Here is a 25,082-nt window from a genome sequence, read left to right as displayed (position 1 = left end):
GGACCGTTCACAACAAGAACGATAACTATAGCAATAACTATAGCGATAATCATATTTGCGTCCACACCAACGAACGATAACGGTCTGTTTATTGTAAGCTCGCACGCAGACGTTTCAAAGTGTGTCATTGAACATGTTTTTGCTTTTCTTGTTGCATTTACACGGCTTTAACCAGCAGATGTCCTCAGCGTGCTATGTTTTGAGTAAAGGCCCTTGCACACCGAGTCCGAAATTCGCATCTGAAATTTTCGCACGTTAAAAAATAAATATGACCTCACGTTATGTAAATGACGCTTGCACACTGCCTCCGAAACTTTTGTCCGTCATAAAATCATTCGGATCAGGTTCGATTTTCTGCATTTTTCGCATCCGTAGCAAGCATTTTGAATGGTGTTTTGACAATTAAGAGCCACCGAATCACGAATATGAAAAAAAACATAAGAAAATTTCGGAATCAGTGTGCAAGGACCTTAAAGCTAGAGTAATCAATCTAATAATCTAAGAGGTGAATTTAGTTGATGTATTCAATATAGTGGAATAAGAACAACGGCTAGTCTGTTCACCGCAACTTCATAGGAAGCAAGACAATGTTGTCGAAACGAGTGCTGGATACTAAATACTTCTCACCATTTATTCCGAGGGTATGAACAATTGTTTTCCATATCCATTTTCTTGAAAAGGGGCTTGGATTTTTCTGGATCTCAGCGATTAACTTCTCCGCAATGTCGTCTGCCGTTTTAAATGCGCTAGCCCTTAAATTAGTATGGATTCTGATTGGCTGTCAGTGTTTTATCGTTCAACAGCTGGAAAAAAATCTTTCAGAAAGTGATCCCAACAATGTCGTTTCTCTATATCATTATCGTTATAGTTCTGGTGCGAACTCTGCTATTGGGAAAGATTTTTAGAACTATCGTCCTTGGTGTGAACAAGCCTTAACTAAAAACTTTAAGCTTAACTTAAGCTTGTTTTGGTTGAGGAGGAACTGTAACATGCGGCTGCTGTTTGTTTGCGGCGCTCTGTGACTGACGTCTGTCTACAGGTGGGACATTGTATGCGGACCGAATGCAATGATTGGACGAACATTTTTTGAACTTCCACTGAAAATACATATTTTCATGTTTTAATATTTAGACCACTTCTATTATTGATTGACCATTATTGAGTTTGAACCAAAAAAAAAAAAAAATAATAATAATAATAATAATAATAAACTGACTAACCTACCTTTAAAAAAGTAAATTTATTGTACTTAGTTTTACAACAAGACACAAAATAGATAAATAAATAAATAACTTTTTTGTTTGTTTTACAACCAATATCTCATTACATAAACCTTCCTAATTCCTAAACTAGCTAAATAAATATTTTTAATTTATTTAATTGTACTTTAATTGAAATAATTAATGAATAAATAAATAAATAAATATTTTTTTTCGCCAATTGCTATTATATAAAAAACCTTGATAATTCTAAATATTGTAAATAACTAACTAGCTTATTTTTTTAAAAATGTATCTAATTTTACTTATTTTTAAAACTAATATTTATTGATTGATTGAATGAATGAATGAATGAATAAATGTTTCATTTTTTTTTTAGTTTTTACAACCCATAAAGCAATGTTTATTTATTATTTATAAAAATAAATGAATACATCAAATAAAACTGATTTGAACCTATTTATTTTTACAACACAAAATTCATTACAAAAAGCTTGCTAATTAATTTTGTAAACAAATATTATATTATATTATATTATATTATATTATATTATATTATATTATATTATATTATATTATATTATATTATATTATATTATACCTTGCAAATCAGTTGTTTATGGAATCTGTGCAATTTGACACAGACATGAATTTCTGATCTGGCATGTATGTGCACATAAATGAGTGTGACGACACATGTTCACATTGACGTGCGCTCGCTCCGAGGGAACGGCTCTGCCCAGGACAACCAATCACGACGCTGGAAGGCGCCGACCCACTTCCCCGACGGAGACGCTATTGTCCTCTGGCAGCAGTGACACGTATTCATTAAACTCTTCTATAACATCAGCAGCGCTATTATTTCCCAGCGATTGTTTAAAGCCTATTGTGTAGCGACTGCGAGCTCATGCCGCACACGGTAATAACAGTGTGTAAAGGCTCATAGGCTTTCAGGTTGCCGTATGATCCTTATGAAACATGTTTAGAGAGTGGATTTGAGTTAAAGAAACGCACAAGGGCTTCTGAACATGAAATGAACTGCTGGGGATCGCTGGAAAAATGCAATTAATAAGTTCAAATATTAAAGGCACCTTCAAAGCTGAATAATTAATCTGCGTTTGAATAGAGACAAGCAGCTGTCGTGCATTTTAATCAATCACGAAAAGAACATGAATATTTTGTGAGATAATGGCAGATAGTGACTGGCAGCATCTATTTTGAAACTAAGAGTTGGTGGTGCTTTGATGGAAAACTTGTGTCACTTCCAAACTAGAGGATCATCAGTTTCTGAAAGCTTTCTTTTAAACGCATATCAAGGAACCGAGTCAGTCCGGTCTGTTCCTGCAACACCGAACGCATCGACAGATCAGAGAAAGCAACATACCTGGACATCAAACCTTTTGGCAAAATCTGAGACGCATAATTTAATTGCATTTATTTGCATTATTATTAACTTAATGTGAATATTTATGAAAAAAACAATCTAAGAAAGAGCAAAAGCTACAAGTTAGTCAAAGACTCGGCAAGACAAATACCTGTACAATTACTAATATAGTTTATTTTTTCAATGACAGCAACAACAACAAATTAATAATAATAATAATAATAATACATTTTATAATAATAATTATTTTTAGTTTTTTAACAACAACAATACTCATTATTATTATTGTAGATAAATAATAAAACAGTTTTTTTTATTTTTTATTATATTATATTTTAAAATGTGTAATTATTTTTTGTTAAATATTTTATTTTATTATATTTAATAATAATAATGTGTTTCATTTAATTATTATCAACAATATTTTATTTTATTGTTCTTTATTTTATTTATTTACATTTTATTATTTTAAAATTATTATTTATTGTTTTTAACAACGACAATAATAATTGTTGTTGTTCAAAAATAATTGTATATAATAATAATTGTAAATATAATAATTTAATCAATGAGGTGTATGAATAGTTTGAAAATCTAAGAACAACAACACTGTTTTTTTAAATATCATAAAACATTTTATTTTAAATATTATTTTATTGTAATTTTTTTCGTTCAATTTATTATAATTTATTTCATAATAATGATAATACCATTCCTTATTTCTTCATGTTCCATTATATTAGACTAATACTTTCTTTCTAAACAACAGAAATTAAATAATTTTCTACTAATTTAATTAAAGAGGTGTATGAATTATTTTAACAAAATAACAACAACAACAACAACAACATTGTGTTCTATTTAATTTTTACTATACAAATTTTATTAGAAATATTTTATCAATTTATTTTGTTATATTTTATTTTCCTTTTAAACAGCAGCAGCAACAACAACAATTTTATAATTATTATTTGTTGATTCTATTATTATTTAATAATGAAGTTATATTTTATTATTATTTTCTATTTTCCACTTTTTTGTCTAAGCTATGTGGTGCAACCCAAAACACCATGAAATATTTGCAGCGCCGGTATATGGATGTAACTGCTAGCTCCCAGAGACACACACACACACACACACACACACACACACACACACACACACACACACAAACACACACACACATTATTAGGGGACAAACATATTGCATAAAGTCAATATCAAATATGTGCCGTTACAGAATAAATTGGTTTGCAAATGGTGTTTTACAAAACTTCAATCATCTGGAAAGTTCTTGCAACTAACAAAATAAAAAACAGTTGTGTACAGTACGTTTCTCTTTTCAGGCTTGACCAGGCATGATATAATTTTGGACCGAGCTTGTGGCCCACTCCAGGGTCAGACAGCTTTTGAGAGGGAGGCAGAGGCACCATTAGCAGCCTGTCAAAACCATGAGGAGTGGGTGGAGAGAGAGAGAGAGAGAGAGAGAGAGAGAGAGAGAGAGAGAGAGAGAGAGAGAGAGAGAGAGAGAGAGAGAGAGAGAGAGAGAGAGAGAGAGAGAGAGAGAGAGAGAGAGAGAGAGAGAGAGAGAGAGAGAGAGAGAGACAGCTCTGTGGGTGCTGTGTGAAGAATCACTTGGCCAGCTTTCCTCGACTGTTGCCATTTATATAACGTGACGAATTTCATCGTGTTTTTCAAGATTTGAAATCTCTATTAGTGAAACTTATAACCTGTGATATTATTAATCATTTTAATAATTACAGGGATGAGTTAGCAATTAAAACATCATGTCACAGTTCTTAAAGAAATAATTATACACAGTACACACACATATATTATGTAAACACAAACGTTATTTTGGACGTGATTAATCGCGATTAATCGTTTTACAGCCCTATATTATATGTACATTAACCATTTACTGCAAAAAAAAGTATAAATAATTAAATATAGAAAAAAAGTCCAAAAAAGTTTAAACAATATATTATGTAACAAGGTTTTCCGAGAAAAACTGAATAAGAAATTGAATGAGAAAACGTTAAATCATTTTTTGAAATTTAATTGAAATTTAAATAGGCGGAGCAAGTTATGAAATATATGGGGGGGGGGGGATCAGCTTACATTTTATTTATTTGGATAAGACCATTTGGATTTTACGTCGATTTTAAAATGAAATAGAAATGGTGAAAACGAAGCATGTTTAACCTCAAAAAGCACTGCATTGATTTGTGGGTTTTGTTAGGGATGTAAAGATCTGCAGTGGGAAAGAATGATAAAAAGCGAAAGCTTAACTCGCTCAAAAACCTGCCGTCTAGACTCGGCCAAAAGCTCTCAGAGGGAATAAGGGATGAGAACGCTGGAAAAGAAATGGTTCTGCCTCCTCAGCATGGGGTCTCTCATGAGAGCGCTCTCCCTCGGGACGAACACGAGCAACGTTCTAGCGCTTTCTGCAGATCAAGGCTCCGAAATCACATACAGCCATGATAACCCGTGGTGTTTTCAGGGATGATGACGCAACATGACTCTTTCAGGTGAGCCCAAAAAAATGGTAAAGCTGAGTAATACTGTGCGGGTCTGACCATCCTAATTAACGGTTGTGTTGTTGTTTCTTTCTGCATTCAGAAGAATGAAAGAGTAAAACATGACCTTATTGATATGCTGCTTCAAGCAGAAACATCGTTTCAAAGCGATCTTCTTTAGCGGCCTCTCTAATTTAATTAATGAGGTGCATGAATTACTTTTTAAACACCCCCATTGGAGAAATTGTTCTGTGGCCTTATTTCTCTTAAGGTTGGCACGACGAAACCACGTAGGAAAAGCAAAACAAGCTTCTGTTATAATAGAAGAAGAGTCTCAGTTTATTCCAGCCACTGAAACTGGACTTCCCTCAAGGGTGTTTCCAGCTCATTCGCTGGAAATCAATCCCTCTTCCTGTTCCTGACAAGCGCTTTTTTTTGTTTGTTTTTTTTTTCTTGCCAACTTGTATCGAGTTCCTTAAGTTTTGCTCACTTGTCAGAAAAGTTAAAGGAGCCCGAGTCTCAAAAAGCCGCATGACTCGCGATCCGTAAACACAAAAGTAAACCAGGCTCGTTGGAGAAACGGGCCTGTGTGGAGATTTCAGCAAAATTATGGAACTGTTTCTTGCACATTTCATGACAAAATAGAACATACATACAACATAAATATACATTATCCTTATGAAAATGCCTTAGATGGCTTGAAGAACACAGATAAACCATATACTGTCGCAATGGTGAGTAAATTTAATCAGTCAAAATGACTTTAAAGTCATTTACAAAAATTTTAGATTTTTTGATTTTCCTTTAAAGGAAAACCCTGAAATCAAAAATGTTAGTTTTTAGCTTTTAGTATGAATATATTAGCCTTAAGGTTATGGATAAGCTGGTGTGTTCCAAAACAATGACAAAATTTGCCTTTAGAAGATATAAGCATTCAAAACATAAAGACTCCAACTTCCGCTCAAATGGATCACGCAGACTTCAGGTTCTCATCCAACGCTATCTCACGACCAATTCGTACGAATTCGTAACCCTAACCCTAACCCTAACCCTAACTCGTACGAATTTGTATGATTTGTCTAAACCCACGTGATGGGTAGGTTTAGGGGCGGGGTCAGGGGTAGGTCATTCGTATGAATTCATACGAATTAGGCAATTCGTAAAATATGTACGATTTAGCAAAAATCTTACTAATTCGTACGAGTGAGGTCGTATGAATTCGTACGAATTAGCCGCCTCGTAGAATTCGTACGAATTGCCGTGAAATCAGGCTGTCTCATTACATCTTCTGTCCAATCAAATGCTATCTAGAATCTAAAGCTCCGCCCCCTATGCTATAAACACCACCTGGCCGAAACGACCGTTGACGTGTCACAGAGCACTATGGGTTGGAGATGTGTGTTCGGTTGCTCAAATGCTCGAGTTTTATTACATTTTCCAACTGTTTCCAACGTTGGTTAAGAATGAAATGGCTAGAATTTATTCACACCTCTACTATTGAATCCAATGTATCATCAGTGCTCGAATTCGCTTCCATGGTGCTGTCAAGTACGAATTGCAGTCTGTGAGGGAAACGAAACGCTATTGGCTATTTGAAAAGGGGGAGGAGCCATTCAATACGTCCCTGTTTCAGTGGATATTATATCAAAGCATCAAACAAAGCTGTGCGTTCCAAGGCCCTTCTGTGGGCCGTTAAGCTACAGCGATAGCTAGATGTCTTTGTCCATATTAGGGATTTCCTGGAACGTCATAAGTTTTATTAATCCTATGAGTCTCACTTGCAGATTTTCTGTGGAGGGCGCCCTCCGGTGTTGAGTATGAATGAAAACTAAATTACATGTGAGAGTTTAATAATCCATAAGTTTTTATGCGAATGAGCACAAAAAGCCCAGGGGGACGTCAGCAGTTTACAGGTTAATGTGACATTTCCCGTTTCAGGACTAGCAAAATTATGGCAACTTACTTTCTGTAGAGTGGCCAAATCTGCAGGATAATGGAGGTGGGTGAACAGGTTAGTGGGTTTGCCCTCTTTTGCACTCACTGTTGTTCGGCAAGTCCTGCAGACTGGGGTGTCTAACGAGTCATTTTCGAAGAATCCCAAAAACGTCTTTGAGCTCTTTTATCATGACTCGCATGGTACCAGGTGAGCTACCAAGCAAGTTTACTAAGTCAGAAAAGTCAACAAACTATATTCTGCCCCGGTACTCATAATTTGTGGGTAAAGGAATAAAAGTTGTGGTGCTTTACAGCCACTAGTGTTTGTTTCAGCTGGAAACTGCAGTGAATTTTACCTATAGGTACACTATTGGAGAAAAAATATGAATGTACAAGCACATTATGCTGAGCAAAATCTGTCTGTAAAATCCATTTGAAACTGTTATATTCAGCTGATAAGTTCATCTTGGACAGAGAGAGTTAGTTAGGCCATCCTCTACCTTGAAAACACTACGACTTGAGATGTCTTAGAACATAGCTGAAGCGAAGAGATCTTTTACATGAATACTTCATCAAAGTCTCTTGTCCTTATCTCGTCTTTCGGCGCTTTCACAGAAAGACAGTTCTGTGTGCCATTTTGAATGAGTGTGTAAAAAAAAGTGGCCAATGTAGGCGGTATTTGCGCAAGCTTTCATTTCTTAAACCTTGAAACTTTAAAAACGATGGCTTACTTTAAACCTCATGTCCTGTTTTTCACAGTTCCTTGTGAATAATTTCAAATGTAAGCCTCTTCATTGTAAAAGTTGGAGTGGTGGAAGGATACTACCTTTGAATTCACAAACAAACTTGTAATGACATATTTCCCACCTGATTTGCTTGCCCTCTCTCAGGTCATACAGAGAGAAGAAGATGTCTGTGTCCTCGCCGATGGTGTTGTACGTGAAGCTCTTTAGGTTGACAAAGAGATGGTGCGGCACGGGCATTCGACACGAATCCCCGTGTCTTTGTTTTCCACCATCCTGAAAGCACAGGTTGTAAAACACATTTACATTTTGCTGTACATTGTAACAAATTAGTGCTTAGAGAGCAGTGTTGCAAACTTGTGGCCTGTTTTACTGACCTACATTTGAACTAGTGCTTTATACATGACTGTAAAAGGTCTTTTAGCATGACCAAAACGAGGTGTTTAGCTCCACAAACCATTTCATGTCACATTTTAGCCCATGGTGAAGCGTGACCTACAAAAAGTCCAGCGCACGTTAACGACTCTAAGCATTTGTGACAAGCCCTCGGATGGTGCTGAGGATGACAAATATACCTGGGATGTGCTTTGCTGGACGCTGTGTCTGCTGGACAGGTGCTGTCAACCGAGAGAAAGAGAGAAAGACAACTTAAATCCAGACGATATTTACAGTATACTGGACAAAGCATGCTGACTGCAGTTAGACACACTGACTCAGTGCCTGTATAATAGGAACTGACATCATTAAAACAAAACAAAAAACTGTCTATTATAATGAATGTGACTCAAAATGAAACATAATGTGCAAACTAAGTGTTTTCTGTACACTTGCTTGCACTGAAACCTCTTAAATACTCGTCAAACGTAAACAAATTTCCCATTAAAATGATTATTTAGGAGTTGCTTTGAGATTGACATGTCAAAGGGAACAAAATGTCATCTTTCAACTGCAATTGACCCTTCGCGGGGAGTTTGATTGACAGGCGATCTGACCAATCATAGTCCGCCATCCGCCGAATCCGCCATTTTTGTCCGACAAAGCAATCAGGAGAGTTAGTAGATTAACGTTGGAGGATTTGAACTTGAAAAACTGAGTGTACTGACGTCTTTCCGCGGTTAAAACAACATTCCTTCTGATGTTCATTCATGTTTATTTGATGCTATAAATTAACTAGAAGGAAGAGATTTAACTGAGGCTCTACAGCGATCTGTCAGACACATTAAAGAGCCACAAAACGGTATTTATTGTTTCAATTTCTTTAAAAAATGACCACATTTGAAAGATGAGACTCTGTTTCATATCAAAAGTAATCTGGTCTGTCCTGTCTGTCAGTGCGTTGTCATGTTTCACTGCGTGAGAACATGGTGTGTCGTGAGAGAGGCGTGGCTTGTCGGACATAGCAACAGTAACTAAAGGGGGCGGGTCTTTGCGAACAGTCAATTGAGTAAACAAGACACTTGCTTAAGGATTTGAATGTTTTTCCCCACAAGACTATATAGATGTACAGAGCAATATCTACATATAGATTAATCATATTCACAAAGGCATCATCAGCACAAACCCAAGCTGAAAACACATGCTCATAATCACATGGTGAAACGCACACATGCACACATCTTGCCCGGGAGCCTGGGTGACTTATGAGTCTGTATTTCTTAGCTTGCATCTTTCTCTCCAGTGCTTTTGACAGCGTTTAGAATAAATTACACAGCATTCAACACAACCCCCCACTGGTGAATGCATGGTGGGAATGAAGGTATGCAAAACATGCTAGCGTAAGGAGATTAAATAGATTGTGCCTTCCTGTTAAAAAGACAAAGTGCTATGTTGTTCTGGGTGGAGTGATATTGCTATGTGGTTGCTAAGGTGGAGCTAAGGTGTACTTTTTCTGTCCAGTTGCTAGGGTGTTCGAGGTGGTTGCTATGGAACTGTTCAGGTGTTCTTGGAAGAGTGACATTACTATGCAGTTGCCAAGGTGTTCTCAGTGGTTGTCAGAACCTTACTGTCCATTCTGGGTGGTTTCTAAGCCATTGCTTGGGTGTTCTGATGTTGCTATGCGGTTAGCATTTTGCTTTACAGTTGCTAGGGTGTTCTGGGTTGTTGGCATGATGCCACTATGCTGTTGCTAAGGTGTTCTGAATGATTGTTATCGCATTACTAAACAGTTCCTCAAGCATTGCAAGGTGGTTCCTAGAGTGCTTAGGGTGGTCGCTATGGTGTTGCCAGGGGGTAGCTATATTCTGATTGGTTGTATGATGTTGGAAGTAAAGTGTTTCTAGGTGATTCCTATGGTGTTCTGGGCCGTTACTAGGGTATTTCTAAGTAGTAGTCAAGTGGTTGTTATTGTTTTTCTGTTCAGTTGCCAAGGTTCATACAGTGTTACTCAGTTGTATCTAGGGTACTCTGGTTGGTTGCATGATGTTGTGGCTAAAGAGTTGCTAGGCTGTTTTTGCCAATTGCTTTGCTGTGATTACTAGGTTACTTAGCATGGTTGCTAAGATATTACTAGGTGGTAGTCCAGTGTTCCAAATGGTTGCTAAGTAGGCATGTGCCGGTATCAACTTTTCATGCTGCGATTAATTGATTGAGTTTTTACCACGGTATACGGTATTATCACGATATTTTAATTGCTCAAGAGAAATGAATGGATTGGTGGGGGGGATGTAGAAAAAAAACTACTAATAGTTTTTTAATAAAAACATTACAATAGTGATTGTCAAAACATTTGGTAACTAAATAGAATTTTACACAATTTTCACGCTTTCAATTCTTGGGATTTGATTTCAATCTTGATTCAGTATTGACTTTTTGGATAAATATTAGGTAGGCTACAGTAGATAGACGTTAATTTTTCTCAAGAAAAAATATATCTCACATAATGCTTTAAACATACAGAGAGCCCTGTCAGCTGGTATTATTAAAGGTTAAAAATTAACTAATTAAATTAAATATAATTTGGTTTTCATTGTAATAACAATTATGACACAAGTAAAAATATAATACAAATGTAATATAGTGCACATATTGTGCAAAATACTCCTCTCTATAGCTATTTTTGTCTAGTCAACTAACGTGTTGGTCATTAAATGGCTTTCCTGAGGTAAATGTAACGTTCTGTGACATAATTGTTCACCTGCAGTTTTATTAACCTCTTTCCGTGGTTGAAAAACACTGAATGATCGATATTATGTATGAGGCATACCTTTCGGTAAGTTGTAGCCTACTGTAACTTTAAATAAAAAGTAACAGATGATCGGTTGAACTGAGGCGCTACAGTGATCTGTCAAGTCACATTTACAAGCACCAAAACAGTATTTATTGTCTGAATTTCGTAATAAAATGGACAGAACATGAGAGCTGAGAATTGTTTTCATACCATAATAACCTGCTCTGTCTAGTCTGTCGGTCTCCGTGTCCTCTTTGCTCCGCGATTTTTCTCTGCGTGAGAAACTGCATGTGGCGCGAGAGCGTTTGAAAAGTGTAAATTGCGTGAGTCTCACGCTGAATGCGTATTGACAGCTCTGCTTTTAGAAGGGGGATAAATCGTCGGCAGCGTGCCTCCTTCCGCCATGCTTCTTCTCCATGTGAGGGTTGTTTACATTAGACTAGAGTGCGCACTGCGCCGCATGCACACAGTGCTAATACATGTGGGGATTGTTTACATCAGAGCGCGCACGTGTTTCGCGCAGCATACGCAGTGTTTGTTTAAGCGGTTGATGGAAAATAAGCTAATACGCGTTCTATAAATATAAATTCTGATCTATTATTTTTCACGGTATTTTGAAGTGCCCACGATAACAATATCGTGCATTTTCATTACCGCGATTTATCGCATTACCGAATACCGGCACATGCCTATTGCTAAGGCATTGTGAGGTGTTACTGAAGTATTCAGAGCGGTTGCTAGGTATGGAAGCTTGTTTCTGCCAAGGAATAAAACAATTTAAAATATAATTTTGACTTTTTATGAGATATAAACTCACAATTGAAAGCTATAAAGTCCCAATGCGACTTTATATATCGCAATTGCTAAAGTTTATATCACACAATTCTGACTTTATAACTCACAATTGCGAGTTTATATCTTGCAATTCTGACTTTATAACTCGCAATTCTGACTTTATATTCTGCAATTGCTAAAGTTTATATCAAGCAATTCTGACTTTATAACTCACAATTGCGAGTTTATATTACATAGTTATATAATAAATGTAAACTAGCAAAAAAAAAAGTCAGAATTGTGAGATAAAATGTCGCAATTACCTTTTTTATTTTTTTATTCTCTGGCAGAAAAAAAGCTTTCATGGCTAGGGCATTGCTACTGATGCTTTCCTTAGTAAACACCACTAATAATTACCTTCACAATAAGAACCAGCAAAAGAAATCCTCAAAGCTGCATGCACTTTATATCAAGATAAAAAGTGAGATTTCCTTGAGATAGTGCTTGACAACGAGGGAGTGAAGTAGAGCTTCATTTTCAAACCCAGTGGAGGATTTCAGGCCAAATTGAGAAATGTCTGAAAACAAATATCTTTCCTTCTGTTCTCACTTTCACCATCAGGGAGGCTAAACGCACGCCTGGCGGGACTCATTAATCTAAAACAGCGCCTTACGGCACTGTGAGCAAGGCAGATTTCACAGCCATGTTACAACATTTCTGTGAGACTTCAGTCCCTGACTAACTTATATCAATATCTATTTTGTTCTTTTGTAAAATAAAAACAGTGTTGATAATTTATGCATACTGTGCATTACTATTACAGGACGCCTGGTGCAAGTGTCTTTTTAAGGGAACAATGAGGCTGATATCTCAGTGTGTCCAAATAAAACCTGAAACTTGTGCATTACCATCCCTGAATCTTAAAGGAAGTTTAGAACAAACACAATCAATTCTTTAAAGAAAATGATTGACAATGACAAAAAATGACTTGAAAGTGAACAGAAAACATTAGATGGACAGAGTAAATTGTGTGAACAGTGCACGTGTAATTTAGAAGGAGAAAAGTTCAGCTCTTTGATTTAATCTATCTTTTGCTCCCCTGGAGACAATTCAGCAGCAACTTCTAAGAAAGCTAAAGGTCTTGAGTCTCTGCAGCTTCAGTGCTCTCTGTTGCCCGAGGGCAAGTAAAAGTCTTCTCGCATCTATGTCTCTATGTTCTGTTCAGAAGCTTGCTTCTTTCTTCTCCTCTTTCTTTATTTTTGGTATTTGTGTGAAACTCCTCCGCCTCCCACATATCGAGCTATACAAATCTCTCTGTGACCTCAACATTTGGCTAGTGCACTTAAAAACCAAGTCGAGATTCAGCTACTCTACCCAGAGTGCTTGCTTTTCATCTGAATTTATCCCAGAAAGTTAGCTAAACCTCTTAGTCAGGCACTTTGAATAGTTCTCGTTTCTCTTGACTAGTTCCTCCAACCTCTTTCAATCTTTCACCAAGTTCATAACTTCCAAAGGTTGGAGGAAAAATGCGACCATGGATATCAAATTATTTTAATATGCTTTTAGAAGAAGTTTCATAACGACTGAAAGAATATTTTACATATGACAAAGAATATTTTAGCATCTCTGATTTAAACCTAGTGGCAAAAATGCTGATGGATTTGCGAAATTTGATTCATTTCAACAGTCTGATTCAAAACATTGATTCATTTCAAAGCACTGATTTAGCCTTTTACTTTTCACTTACTTAAAATCTGACATGCTTTAAAAAACATCAAATATTAAATATTAGATTAAATATTAAATATTCAGATTAAATACATAATATAAACATTTATTTGTGTAAATATAATAAATATTAAATAGAAAATGGCAACAATTGCTGTTTGATTCTTCTAATAAACTAATTCACATACTTTTAGAGCAAGTACATGAATATATATATATATATATATATATATATATATATATATATATATATATATATATATATATATGTATATATATATATATCTCACAATATTTCTAACAGCTTTACTAGATTATTGTAAAATTTTACAGCCAAAAACATGCTTTAATCTTAGTTTAGGCATAAATTAATTAATTATGTTATAGGCATAAATTATATAATTTACAATATGGCATCATGGAAAAAGATCTGTCAGATGAGTGAAATAAAATAAATGTTCTTTCCCCAGAAGCTGCAGTTAGAAACAGATGCTGGTGTCAAGACAGTTCCCAATAAAACGCTGAGGTCTAGAGAATAAAGTGAATTACCGAGGGTAAAGATATAATCAAAAAGTAAAAAAAGCAGTTTTTTTTTTTTTTATTTCCAATATTGTCTCTTAGTTCCATAAAGCTGAAAACCAGGCTTTCTGGGAAATTGAATATGCAAATGATTCATTCTGATGAGCCGTCTTGGGAATTTGCCCTCTAATGGAGTGTTTAAAAACAAGTCTGCTTTCTAACTGTTCAGCTCAATCTACAGGTGCGAACTTGGCAACATCTGCACATTATGCCTACATTATGCACATATGCAAAACAGTTGCAGGAATACATTAAAACATTAATTTCTGCACTTGTCTATGCAGATGACTCACATATTAATAACTCATTTTGAACAACCTGTAGTAATCCAAAGCAACAAAAACACTCAGATTGACACTCATTTGACTCATAAATGTTGCAAAAATATCTACCAAATGTTGTTTTAACATCCAACTGAGGATATTGTAGCGATTTACTGCTTCAGGGATGAAAATGCACACATCGGACACACATCTGCATGCAGACAGAGTACTTACCATTTTGTAGAGATCTGAAACGCTGATCTGGTCCGCATCGACCATTTCAAACTCCTTTCTGGGAACCAGATCTAAGCCTAAATGTCTGTTGAACACGGGAAAAGAACAGGACGGAGATTAACTAGATTACTTGAAACTGAAATACTTAGAATGGATAATATTGTGGATAATAAAAGAACAGAAAATCTGTCAAGCTGTTGCGTGCACCTGTTGTGGCGGGCATTTAGCCATACAGTATCTTTTTATATCCATCAGTCGCTACATTGCTACACTAATATCTAACACAGCGGTGTGATGGCCGCTAGATTGGAAAACATGACATAAGAACATTTCCAGGCAAGTTTTCAACATTACTTTCCCGGTTTGCCCAATCACAGCTGTTAATACTGGGAGGATCGTGTGGTTAAAATGCATAGGAAGCTGCTAGCGCTATGTGCAGCTGTCGTATTGTAGATCTATGGAAACAGGTGTTGTCCTCATAACACAACTAAAGTGATGGCATGCCATACAGTAACCTAATATAACATAAACATGGCTTCTCCAGAACTTCTCAGACGTAAATAAAACCCCATTAACTCCCTGAGCCTAAATCACAGACTAGCATTAAGTAAGTGAGTTAGCATCTAAACACATGAAATGTTGAAGATGAATAGTCATATCAAAAGTTTGTTAAACTATCACTAAACTATTTTTCATAGTTTTACATTTGTTTGGATGTTCTAGGTGTTTGTTTGATTAATTAATTAATTAATTAAGAAGAAAATGGTCAAACAGAAGTAATGCTAGTAATGCTAACTAGCCACACTGTTAGAGTGTTCTCGGCTCATTGATAGCTGGTTGCTAGGGTGGTTGCTAGGGCATTGATAGGTGGCTCTTGTTTATTTTGCTCTGGCTGTAGTGCTCTCAATCAAAGCATTAGCATTAGCATCGCCCAAGGCCTTTGCCTAGCCAGGGGTATAAATTTCCATCTTTTCTGAATATCTCAATGCAAATTAGCTCTCCAGAGAGACATCTCACATCATTGGCTTGTATCAGAGCATAAATAAATCTATTTGTTGACGACTTTGTATAAACAGACAGTAATAAACTTATAATGTGACAATTAAGTGTTTTTAGCAATGACAAGCTTGATATACTCCACAACTGCAGCGTGAATGCCTCTAATTTGCTACGTCAAGATGTTGCTCAATTTATAAATGTCTTGTTACTGAGGCTGAATTAACTCTCTTGAAGTCTTACACAAAATACTTTAATGTAGGCTATATAACAGTGACACTTGCCGAAAAATACAAGATCACTTCAAGAGAAAAATGATAACCTTAGAAAGGCATAATGAAAACCATGATTAGATTGTTTGAAAAACACTCGAGACGCTCTTCAACTCACGCTTCAAGTATTTATAGAACATATCGGTAAGTGCTCGCGTCTCAAATCCATTTTACCCCCTTTACTCAATTATATAGTTTGCTGATCTGAAGACCTGGCAGTGATGCACTGCTGAAAGCCCAGAACCACAAAGAGCCTCATCACAGAAGTGAATCTTCAGGTGACATTGAAGACGAGGGATGAGTGGTCGACGTGGGCCTGACTCAGATGCTGATACACCACAATTCCTGGATCATCTGGCCTCTAAAAGATTGTTGGTTTAGATTAACTCTGCTTTCATTCATCGCTATAAGAGGTGAACTCCATGACTTATGTCTTGGAGGTCTGGTAATGTAGTAGTCTACTTCTACACGTTAGATAATTGCTTTTATTATGAAATTATTGAATTTTACTTAACACATCATCAATAATGAAGATCACAAAGAATATATTTTTTTAACTTTCATAATAAAACAGTGAAAACCATATACTACTGGTTTAAAGTTTAGAATAATTCAGATTTGTAATGTGTTTGAAAGAAGTCTAAAAACAGTGAAACTAGAGGTTAAAGATAACTGAAAATAACAAACCGGTCCATTGAATAAATCTGACAGTATATTTTAGAGTAAATTATATTGTACCTTAATTATTAATATTTTTTTTGTAAATATCATTCGTAGCTGACTGAAAGCTCAATTTCCAGTATCAGCAAATGGATATTGGACATAAAACTTTTGAAAATCTCTGAAAAAGATGAAATAATGACGCAAGAGCGGTAAATACTGACACTCAAAAGCTGTGAAGAATTGCACAGCTGTGTAGGTTAGAAATGGGGGTGGCATCTGAAGGACAGACACGACCGCCTTTCATTGCAGTGAAAAGTCAATTTACTCTGAATTAAAAAAACATGTTGTGTTGGTTTGTTTGGCCTCAGTGTTTGCATTTGAAATCTCAATGTAATTCACATTTAACCAGGCAGGGAATGACATATGTTACTGTTATCCTCATTTCTTCGCTGTGTTGGGCCAAGTTGTTTTAGGGTGACGAGAAAGGCGCAGCAATCCATCTCTAGCGTTTCAGCTCTGTTGACTCCACGCTCAGGAGGCCTTGGCCTCTAACACATTAAAAGCACTGGCAAATCTCCATGACGCACAAGAGCTTATTTAAACACTCATCAATTGAGTGAAGCATGCCAGGACTGGACATAGATTTCAACCAATTTTTTGGAGGGTGGAACAAATGCATGGCAAACCCATGGAATTGTTTAATAGGATGTATTTCAAAATATTAACTGACATATTTTGTCTGACATATAAGAGACTGGTTTATCCACATGATTTAGACCAAGGGTGGAAGTAAGCATGATGGCTAATATTGCTAACAACACTTTAAAGGCACCTCAACTGGTTCTTCTGCAATATCAGTGGTGGAGATTAGCATGATTGTAAACATTGCTAACAACACTTTAAATGCACCTTTTTACTGGTTCTTCTGCAAGATCAATGGAGGAAGTTAGCATAATTTTTAACATTGCTAACAACACAAAGGCATGTTTGCTGGTTCTTCTTCAAGATCAATGGTGGAGGTTAGCATGATAGTTAACATTGCTAACAACACATTAATGGCACCTTTGCTGGTTCTTCTACAAGAGTTAGACCAATGGTGAAGGTTAGCATGATAGTTAACATTGCTAACAATACATTAAAGGCATTTTTGCTGGTTCTTCCACAAGAGTTAGACCAACGGTGGAGGTTAACGTGATAGCAAACATTGCTAACAACACATTAAAGGTACCTTTGCTGGTTTGTACACAAGAGTTAGACCAATGGTGGAGGTTGACGTGATAGCACACATTGCTAAAAACACATTAAAGTCCTCTTTGCTGGTTGTACACAAGATTTAGACCAATGGTGGTAGTTAACATGATAGCTAACATTGCTAACAACACCTTTAACCCTCTGGGCTTCTTCGCCCGAAAACGGGCGAAAACTTGAACGTTTCGAATTGTTTAATTTTTTTGCTTCATCGGATGGGGGTGAAACTTGGTGACTTTTCTTTTATTACCTATATGAACACACAAAAAAATCAAGGAGATGATTCTGATATGTTAAAGGGTCGTAAAAAAAAAAGTCACACTTAGCTTCCTCCCGCCCGAAAACGGGCGACATAGGAAATGAATGGGAAATACGAAAAAATAGGAAAACTCAGAGAAACTTTTGGTGGTACAAGCTACAGATCAGCCACTGTGCTGAAAAAAAGTGTACAGCAATGAAGGGGTGACACTCTAGAACATCAAGAGTGCAAAAAAGACACCCTCCCCCCCACACACACACACCCACATACACAAACACACACACACACACAGAGAGAAATGAACTGGTAAGACTGAAACAGCACATTTTGCCCCAAACTATATAAAAATAATATAATCATAATAACTCCAAAACTATAGCAAGGAGAGTCAAAAGGTAGGTATCGTTTGAAAGAACTCTTTTAAAATTTTTTGAAAATATAAATTACATTACATTTGGACATTGTCCCGCCAAGAAACGGTGGATAAAAGACAATATATATATATAATTTTTATTATGATTTTGCATATCTTTCATATTTGTCATGGAATAACTCAGGAAGGAAATAAGGTAGGAGGAAAATTCTTTTTTAGTGAAGTCCCCCTACATGTCAGCTGCATCTGGATAAAAAAATAATAATTTTTGGATAAAGGAATCAAAAATTACAGCATTTTGAAAAGAGATAGCCTTTTTGTACAGTCTTTCACACCCCCTCATGGGCAATTTTTTCTCCATGAAGTATATCTTGTCATAAAAGCAATAGATTATGTTAATTTTGGGCTCATTTTAATTGTAATAATATGCTGTAAAAAATGAAGTGCCATTTTCAATTATCTGAGAATGTTTCATGAGCTGTATGATGTTTTTGACACATTGCAGTACATTATTTTATAGATTATGAAAAAAAGAGAAATTCTATGTATCAGCAAATAACTCAGCAATACTTAAGAGTTTTTCAAAGTGGATACATTCACTGTAAAGTTCAGACTCTAAGCTTTCAAATGACATCAACTTTGTGTTTATCAAGGCAAGATTTTTGAAAAATATGGTAATAAATATTTTCGCAGCTAGGTGGCGCCTGCTGGCGGTACACTTGGTTTTAGAGGGATTACTCAGCACTCGTTAGGAATTAATACATTTAATTAGATGCATTAAAAAGCTGAGATTCTAAGCTTTAAAATGATATATAATGTGTGTTGTTCCATTCAGTGGTTGATTAGTAATAAATTGTTTTCTTTCCGAATGGGAATAAATCAAATAAATAAATAAAAAAGCTATAGGCCGCCTATGGGCGGTTATAGGACATGACACAAATTAATAAATTTTGAAGCCACTAGGTGGCGCTCTTCTCACTTGAAATATTTTTTTTTTTTAGGCCTGCACTCTATTTTGATGTGAAATGTTGCATTTATTGAAAAATAAAATAAAATAAAAAAAATAAAAATATATATATTAATTCTAATGGAAAAAATAGCTCATAAAAATTACATAATTAATGCAAAGTATCATAAAAAATTCTAAAAATTCTATATAATAATCAGAAAACATTATAGAACAAAACAATATTTGATTGGTTATCCTAGGACAAAGTTAAGTACAATTTTAAGGCTTCGCCCGTTTTCGGGCGGGAGGAAGCTAAGTGTGACCCAATTATGAAGAAGCCCAGAGGGTTAAGGCATCTTTACTGGTTTGTATACAAGATTTAGACCAGAAGTGGTAGTTAACATGATAGCTAACATTGCTAACAACACCTTTAAGGCACCTTGCTGGTTCTTCCTTACGATTAAGAGAAGGTTTTTAATTTGAATTTGTGCAAGGCATTTTCTTGGAGGTAAAAGAGAGTAACTCACTCATTGCCCCAGTCCAGTCGTACAGTGATGTGGCGTTTGACTTCCCGGACTTGATCCTGGGTCAGGTGGCCTGAAAGCAGTTGTCGCCTCAGATCAATCAACTCGTTCATCACGTGACGGAGCTTGTAAAAGAGGTCTACTTTATGCTTCTGTGGAGAGAAAACAAACAAACAAGAGAGACAAATATTTATTTCATCCATCCACTCATGACAAACTAGTCTCAGATTTGACTAGGCAAATGTACAGTAGTTGCGTGTTATACATACCATAGTGTCAGTAAATGGTCATTCAGTAATTACATACTGTGCACAGTGCAATTTAAACTGGTTAAGGTGAAAAATATATTTCCTGGCATTGTCCTACAGAACATCTTGATACTTGAAATTCACTGGTTCTTCAAAGACTGCACCATATTCATCCACCATGGCATTCGTATGGTACTTCTGGGTACTTCAAAGGATGCCATGGCATTCCAACGGCATCAGACGCTGGCGGAGTAACACACTGATCCAACAAAATCAGACAAACATGTCTGTTGGTCTGCTGCTGCAGTGTGAATTAGCCTTTAAGGGACAGTCACATTTGTACATAATCATCTCCACTTTGTTTTTGAGTCACTGATATAAATGACTTCATGTCACCCTGCTACAAATCACCGTCAGTGAGAATGGTGTTATGCTGCCTTCAAATGATGTTGGAATTGCAGTACTGTAGATAATCAAAGACACAGATAGTCAAAGACGTGGAACAACCACTGAGCATCATCTAAGCACATGCCCCAAACCGCAAGGCTTCCTCTTCAAGTTTGTGTATGATGGTTGATAATGACTCCCTGATCTGCCCTCGGGGAGACACGCAGCGAACAGATCTGTGCGTCTGTCATACCGACATGCTGTGCCGGCTGTGTGTGCGGTCTCCAGTGCCCTCCGTCACCGAAACATCTCAGGACTTGAGTTTGACGTGCTCTTGGAAACAAAGAAGGTTTGTCTAGAGCTTTCACAAGAATGAGCCCCTGGATACCCACATGTACATAGCATGAAGTATCTGTCAGTATTTCATTCCACTGTGTGTTATTGGTGAAATCAGATGGGATTTGGACACTCATCTAAAAGCCACATCCATCAAATTCCCTGTTATACTCACTTGGACTTCTGTACTGGATGTAGCCCTTCCCCCTGACTGTTCCTGGCTCTAAGGACTGATAGCTTCCCCCTACTCATGATGGCAGCATTAATTACTCCTCTCTGATGCAAGCAGAACAGTGTGATTCCTTCCCTGCTAGTCTTAATGGCAAGTTTCTTTGGGGAAGAATCTCAATGACCAGCTGAAGATCACAAGTCCACTTCCTGTTTTGATGTCGCTTAGTGCCAGTTTGGGGCTCCTCTAGATGGAACAGCACAGTCTTTTTGATGAAGTTGGCTGACTTTGGTTGGGAAACTAGCATCCCATGCTAGCTAGACAAGTATGGACTCCTACACTGATCCAAGCTGGTTTATACTGGTTAGTGCTGGTCTAGCTGGTGGACCTATTTAGTGCTGAAGTTGGCTGGGCTAGTTAAGGACTTTTTTAAGGATGTTTTAATGGTTGATTATTCATCTAGTCACCCAACAATCAACTAATCTGCTTGTGAAGTTCTGGGGGGATACATTTTAGAAACCTAACAACATTCTCCAAGATGCTACATCTCTAAATTCAGCTACAGCTGTCAAAACATCACTTTTGTAACAAATGTACTGCCTTCAACAACAAATTTCAAGACAATTACTGTCAAATGTAATGTCTCAAGATGCTTGTATTATATTGTTACCATTATCTTCTGCTTTGATAACCCTTTACTGTTTTGGAACTACTCAAACAACTTTTCACTACGCAGTTTACTATGGAAAAGTTCAGACTAAGGCATTATGGGTTTAGGAGCAAAGTAGCATTGCATTGTTCTAAACTCATCTTAGCGACCCAAACACATCCGATCTTGTTGACTGATATCAAAATTAACAATCCAGTCAGACTCAACTAATCTGCCACCCATTGGCTCATTTCAGTACCGGCTAACACTTTATCACACTTCTCTCAATGATAGGACTCAATTTTACCAATGAGATTTAGGCAATTCCATTTACCCCTATCTGTTGCACGAAATTAATGAAAGATGTAAATATGTATCTCACACTCCTCTGGGCCTCTACAAAGGATTTCACACATGAGATCTAGTCTAAAAAGACATGCAATTTCTGCTTAGCTTTTCCCCATGGCTGTCACGTAAGTTATTTCGGGATCTTGGCTCAAGTAGATTTTAGTACACAGTGTGGGGTCATCCACCCACCATTGCTCTTGCTCTCTCTCCTTCCAAGAACGTACGATCATGGCAATCCATTTACCCCCATGAAAAACAGATTTATCAGCCTCTGCAGTATAATGCGATTATGATTGTTTTAAGTTGGCTGTCGAGAGACATGTATCAATCCTTAAGCTTTAACTGAAATAAAAGCTCAGATTGACAGCCTCCCCCACACCCCAACAGCAAGAACCTCGCCTCCTCTGCATTTTCTGAAAGATGGATTGAATCTAGTACAATCCATCAGGATCCTCTACCACTTGTGGGGTCCCTAGTCAATTAACGAGTACTTCAAGGATTGACATTGATATTTCAGTAGGGTATTCAAAACAGAGACTTCAAATGTCAACAAAGCTTTTGTGTTTGGAAAAGAAACCCCACGACTGGTGAGTCTGTTTTAGTAGTAAACCTCTAGTAGTTTTCCACGGATAAGGCATTTGAGACTGCTTAATGGTTTTACCATTACCAATAAGCCCCAAAGTTATGGGTGTTTGAGCGCCTTGACATTACGATTAATCAATTTGACAGCACTATGTATATTATCAGTCTCAAATGCATATAATATGTATGTATGTATGTATGTATGTATGTATGTATGTATGTATGTATGTATGTATGTATGTATGTATGTATGTATGTATGTATGTATATATATATATATATATATATATATATATATATATATATATATATATATATATATATATATGACAGCACTATGTATATTATTTAAAAAATAAATATTAATCTAATATTATTTTTATTGCTCTAATGCCAGTGATCATCATACCATGATTTTTGGACTATATGTATATATACTGAATATTTGTTTTATATATATATATATATATATATATATATATATATATATATATATATAAGAAGAGCTTAGATGGAGAGCTTAGATGGAGACACACATGCAAAGCACCATTTGTGGTCTGTGCTTTAGGGAATACAGCTGAAGAACAGTTTGTGAGTGTGTGGGAAGAGGAGCCACTGATCACTGAGCCGTGTGAAGAACATGTATTTATCACACTTTCCACAACTGTGTGACTCACAGGCTTTAAATACAGAGACCGAATTGAGCTACAGTGCAAGGTGTCTGAAACACATTTTACCATGTCCAGCTCTCAGTCAATGCATCCACATCTTGTAGAAAAATATTCGTAAGAATATCTCCAGAAGGACATGCAAGAATGGCAGGTGCAACACAGCCAGGAAGTTTGGCAAACTTTCACACGTCTTACTCTTATTGTTTAGTCAGATACCACCTGGAATTATAGTATATTCTTCTTCAGGTCCGTAGGAATAATAAAATCCATATTATTTCATAATGACTGAGCAGACCGAGCTGACGAACACTAAACAGAAGTCAGTGACGTGCCAATACACGGTGTAATGGTGTGATGTGCTTTTAAGATGACGACTTCTATGTTGCATGATTGTTATTGAGTGAATGCATGCTGTTCTTGTGTTCAGATTAAGGAGGGAATCTGCTTGGAAGAGAGAGATGGCCTCTCTACAGCTGACTGTTATACAACACTTTCTTGTCTTTTCCCATTTGTTTTGTTCGTATCATTTATCAGAGTGTTTATTTTCCTGTTTTATGTCCACTCTTTTACACGTATGTGAAGAGTGTGCTTGTGCGAGCGAACCATAAAGACTGCGAATACCAGTTCTGTGCCTCGCGTTTTCCTTCTCGCCTCCATTCTTTTACTTCACCTGGGCAGACTACAAACCCTTACCCTGGTAATCCAGAGTTCTCGCGAGAGCACAAATTGAATTTGCTCAGTGAGTTACTCTGGCGTCGAGTAATGATGCTCATTAAATATGCCCCTCGATCTGAGCTGCACCAATCACATCAGGTTATCTGATATAGGCGGGCCAGAGGCGAGATGACGACAGCGCTGTGACGTCGAAGTCATTAGTAAACATTGCAAGATGGCTATTGATGAATAGCAGTTGTTTGAAACGGCTTTGTCCGCTACAATGAACGAGTTAGACTTGGCTTTTTATCTAAAACAGGAACAGAAGACGCAGCATGAATTTGTCCTTTGCAAGGAGGACGTTTTTGCTGTTTTGCCGACCGGATACGGTAAGAGTATAATCTACCAGTTAGCTCCGCTGGTAGCTAAGCGTATGGGGTTTGTTGTTGTGATTGGTCGTAGTGTTATCCAGTTGCGTGCAGTGAGATTTTCAAATGCATGCTTGGTGCCGCCCCTCGAGCTGGCCGATTTTCATTAGTCGACGCCAGACCATTAATCTTTTAGATTTATGTCTGGATTTCCAGGCTAACAAACCCTCTGACAGGCATTACAACGTGGTCATGTGACTTTCTGACATCAAAATAAGAGCCCTTTTGCAGCTTAGTTGCAATGAAGGGTCATTCAGGACTGAGGAGGAACTTACTAAATATATATATATATATATATATATATATATATATATATATATATGGCAGGACTTGATTCTATATAAGCACACATATTCATCATAAGACCAGCCACACTCTATACTGCTCTTACCTCCCACTGAAGTCATAGAGCAACGTACCTTCAAATAACATCAAAGTGTTTCTCATGAAAGGGGACCTATTATGCCCCTTTTGACAAGATGTAATGTAAGTCTCAGGTGTCCCCAGAATGTTTCTGTGCAGTTTCAGCTCAAAATACCCTACAGACCATGTTGTAAATGCCCGTTTTGATTGGAAAGAAGAACGTACTGTTTATGTGCATGTATCTTTAAATGTATTTTTATGCTGCTGTGCATGTGTTTTAAAGCCATAACATTCTAATCTTCTGTTATATGGTTTTCTGAGCACACACTTCCGAAGCACGCGCACAGAAAGCTGGCTGTCAGACAGCACATCCTGTATTAAACTAAGTGCTCTTTCACGTCTTATTGCGCTTAACCTG

The 25,082-nt window shown here is 36.7% G+C and overlaps 1 protein-coding gene across 1 annotated transcript in view; it reads right to left on the bottom strand.

Moving 5' to 3' along the window:
- dock3 (dedicator of cytokinesis 3) overlaps positions 1-25,082 on the bottom strand; it is a 188,994-nt gene that overhangs the window by 56,156 nt on the left and 107,756 nt on the right. The window contains exons 6-9 of the mRNA XM_081385563.1: positions 19,833-19,981; positions 14,546-14,630; positions 8,377-8,418; positions 7,926-8,077 (exon numbers count right to left, since the gene is read on the bottom strand). Of these exons, the coding sequence (XP_081241689.1) occupies positions 7,926-8,077; positions 8,377-8,418; positions 14,546-14,630; positions 19,833-19,981 (428 nt within the window). The remainder of the gene's footprint in view (positions 1-7,925; positions 8,078-8,376; positions 8,419-14,545; positions 14,631-19,832; positions 19,982-25,082) is intronic.

Source organism: Scardinius erythrophthalmus (genome assembly GCF_964197995.2).
Source record: "Scardinius erythrophthalmus genome assembly, chromosome: 14".
In the NCBI taxonomy this organism is placed as follows: Eukaryota; Metazoa; Chordata; class Actinopteri; order Cypriniformes; family Leuciscidae; genus Scardinius; species Scardinius erythrophthalmus.
Note: the sequence above shows the minus strand (reverse complement) of the source record. Positions and strands in the feature narration are given on the sequence as shown.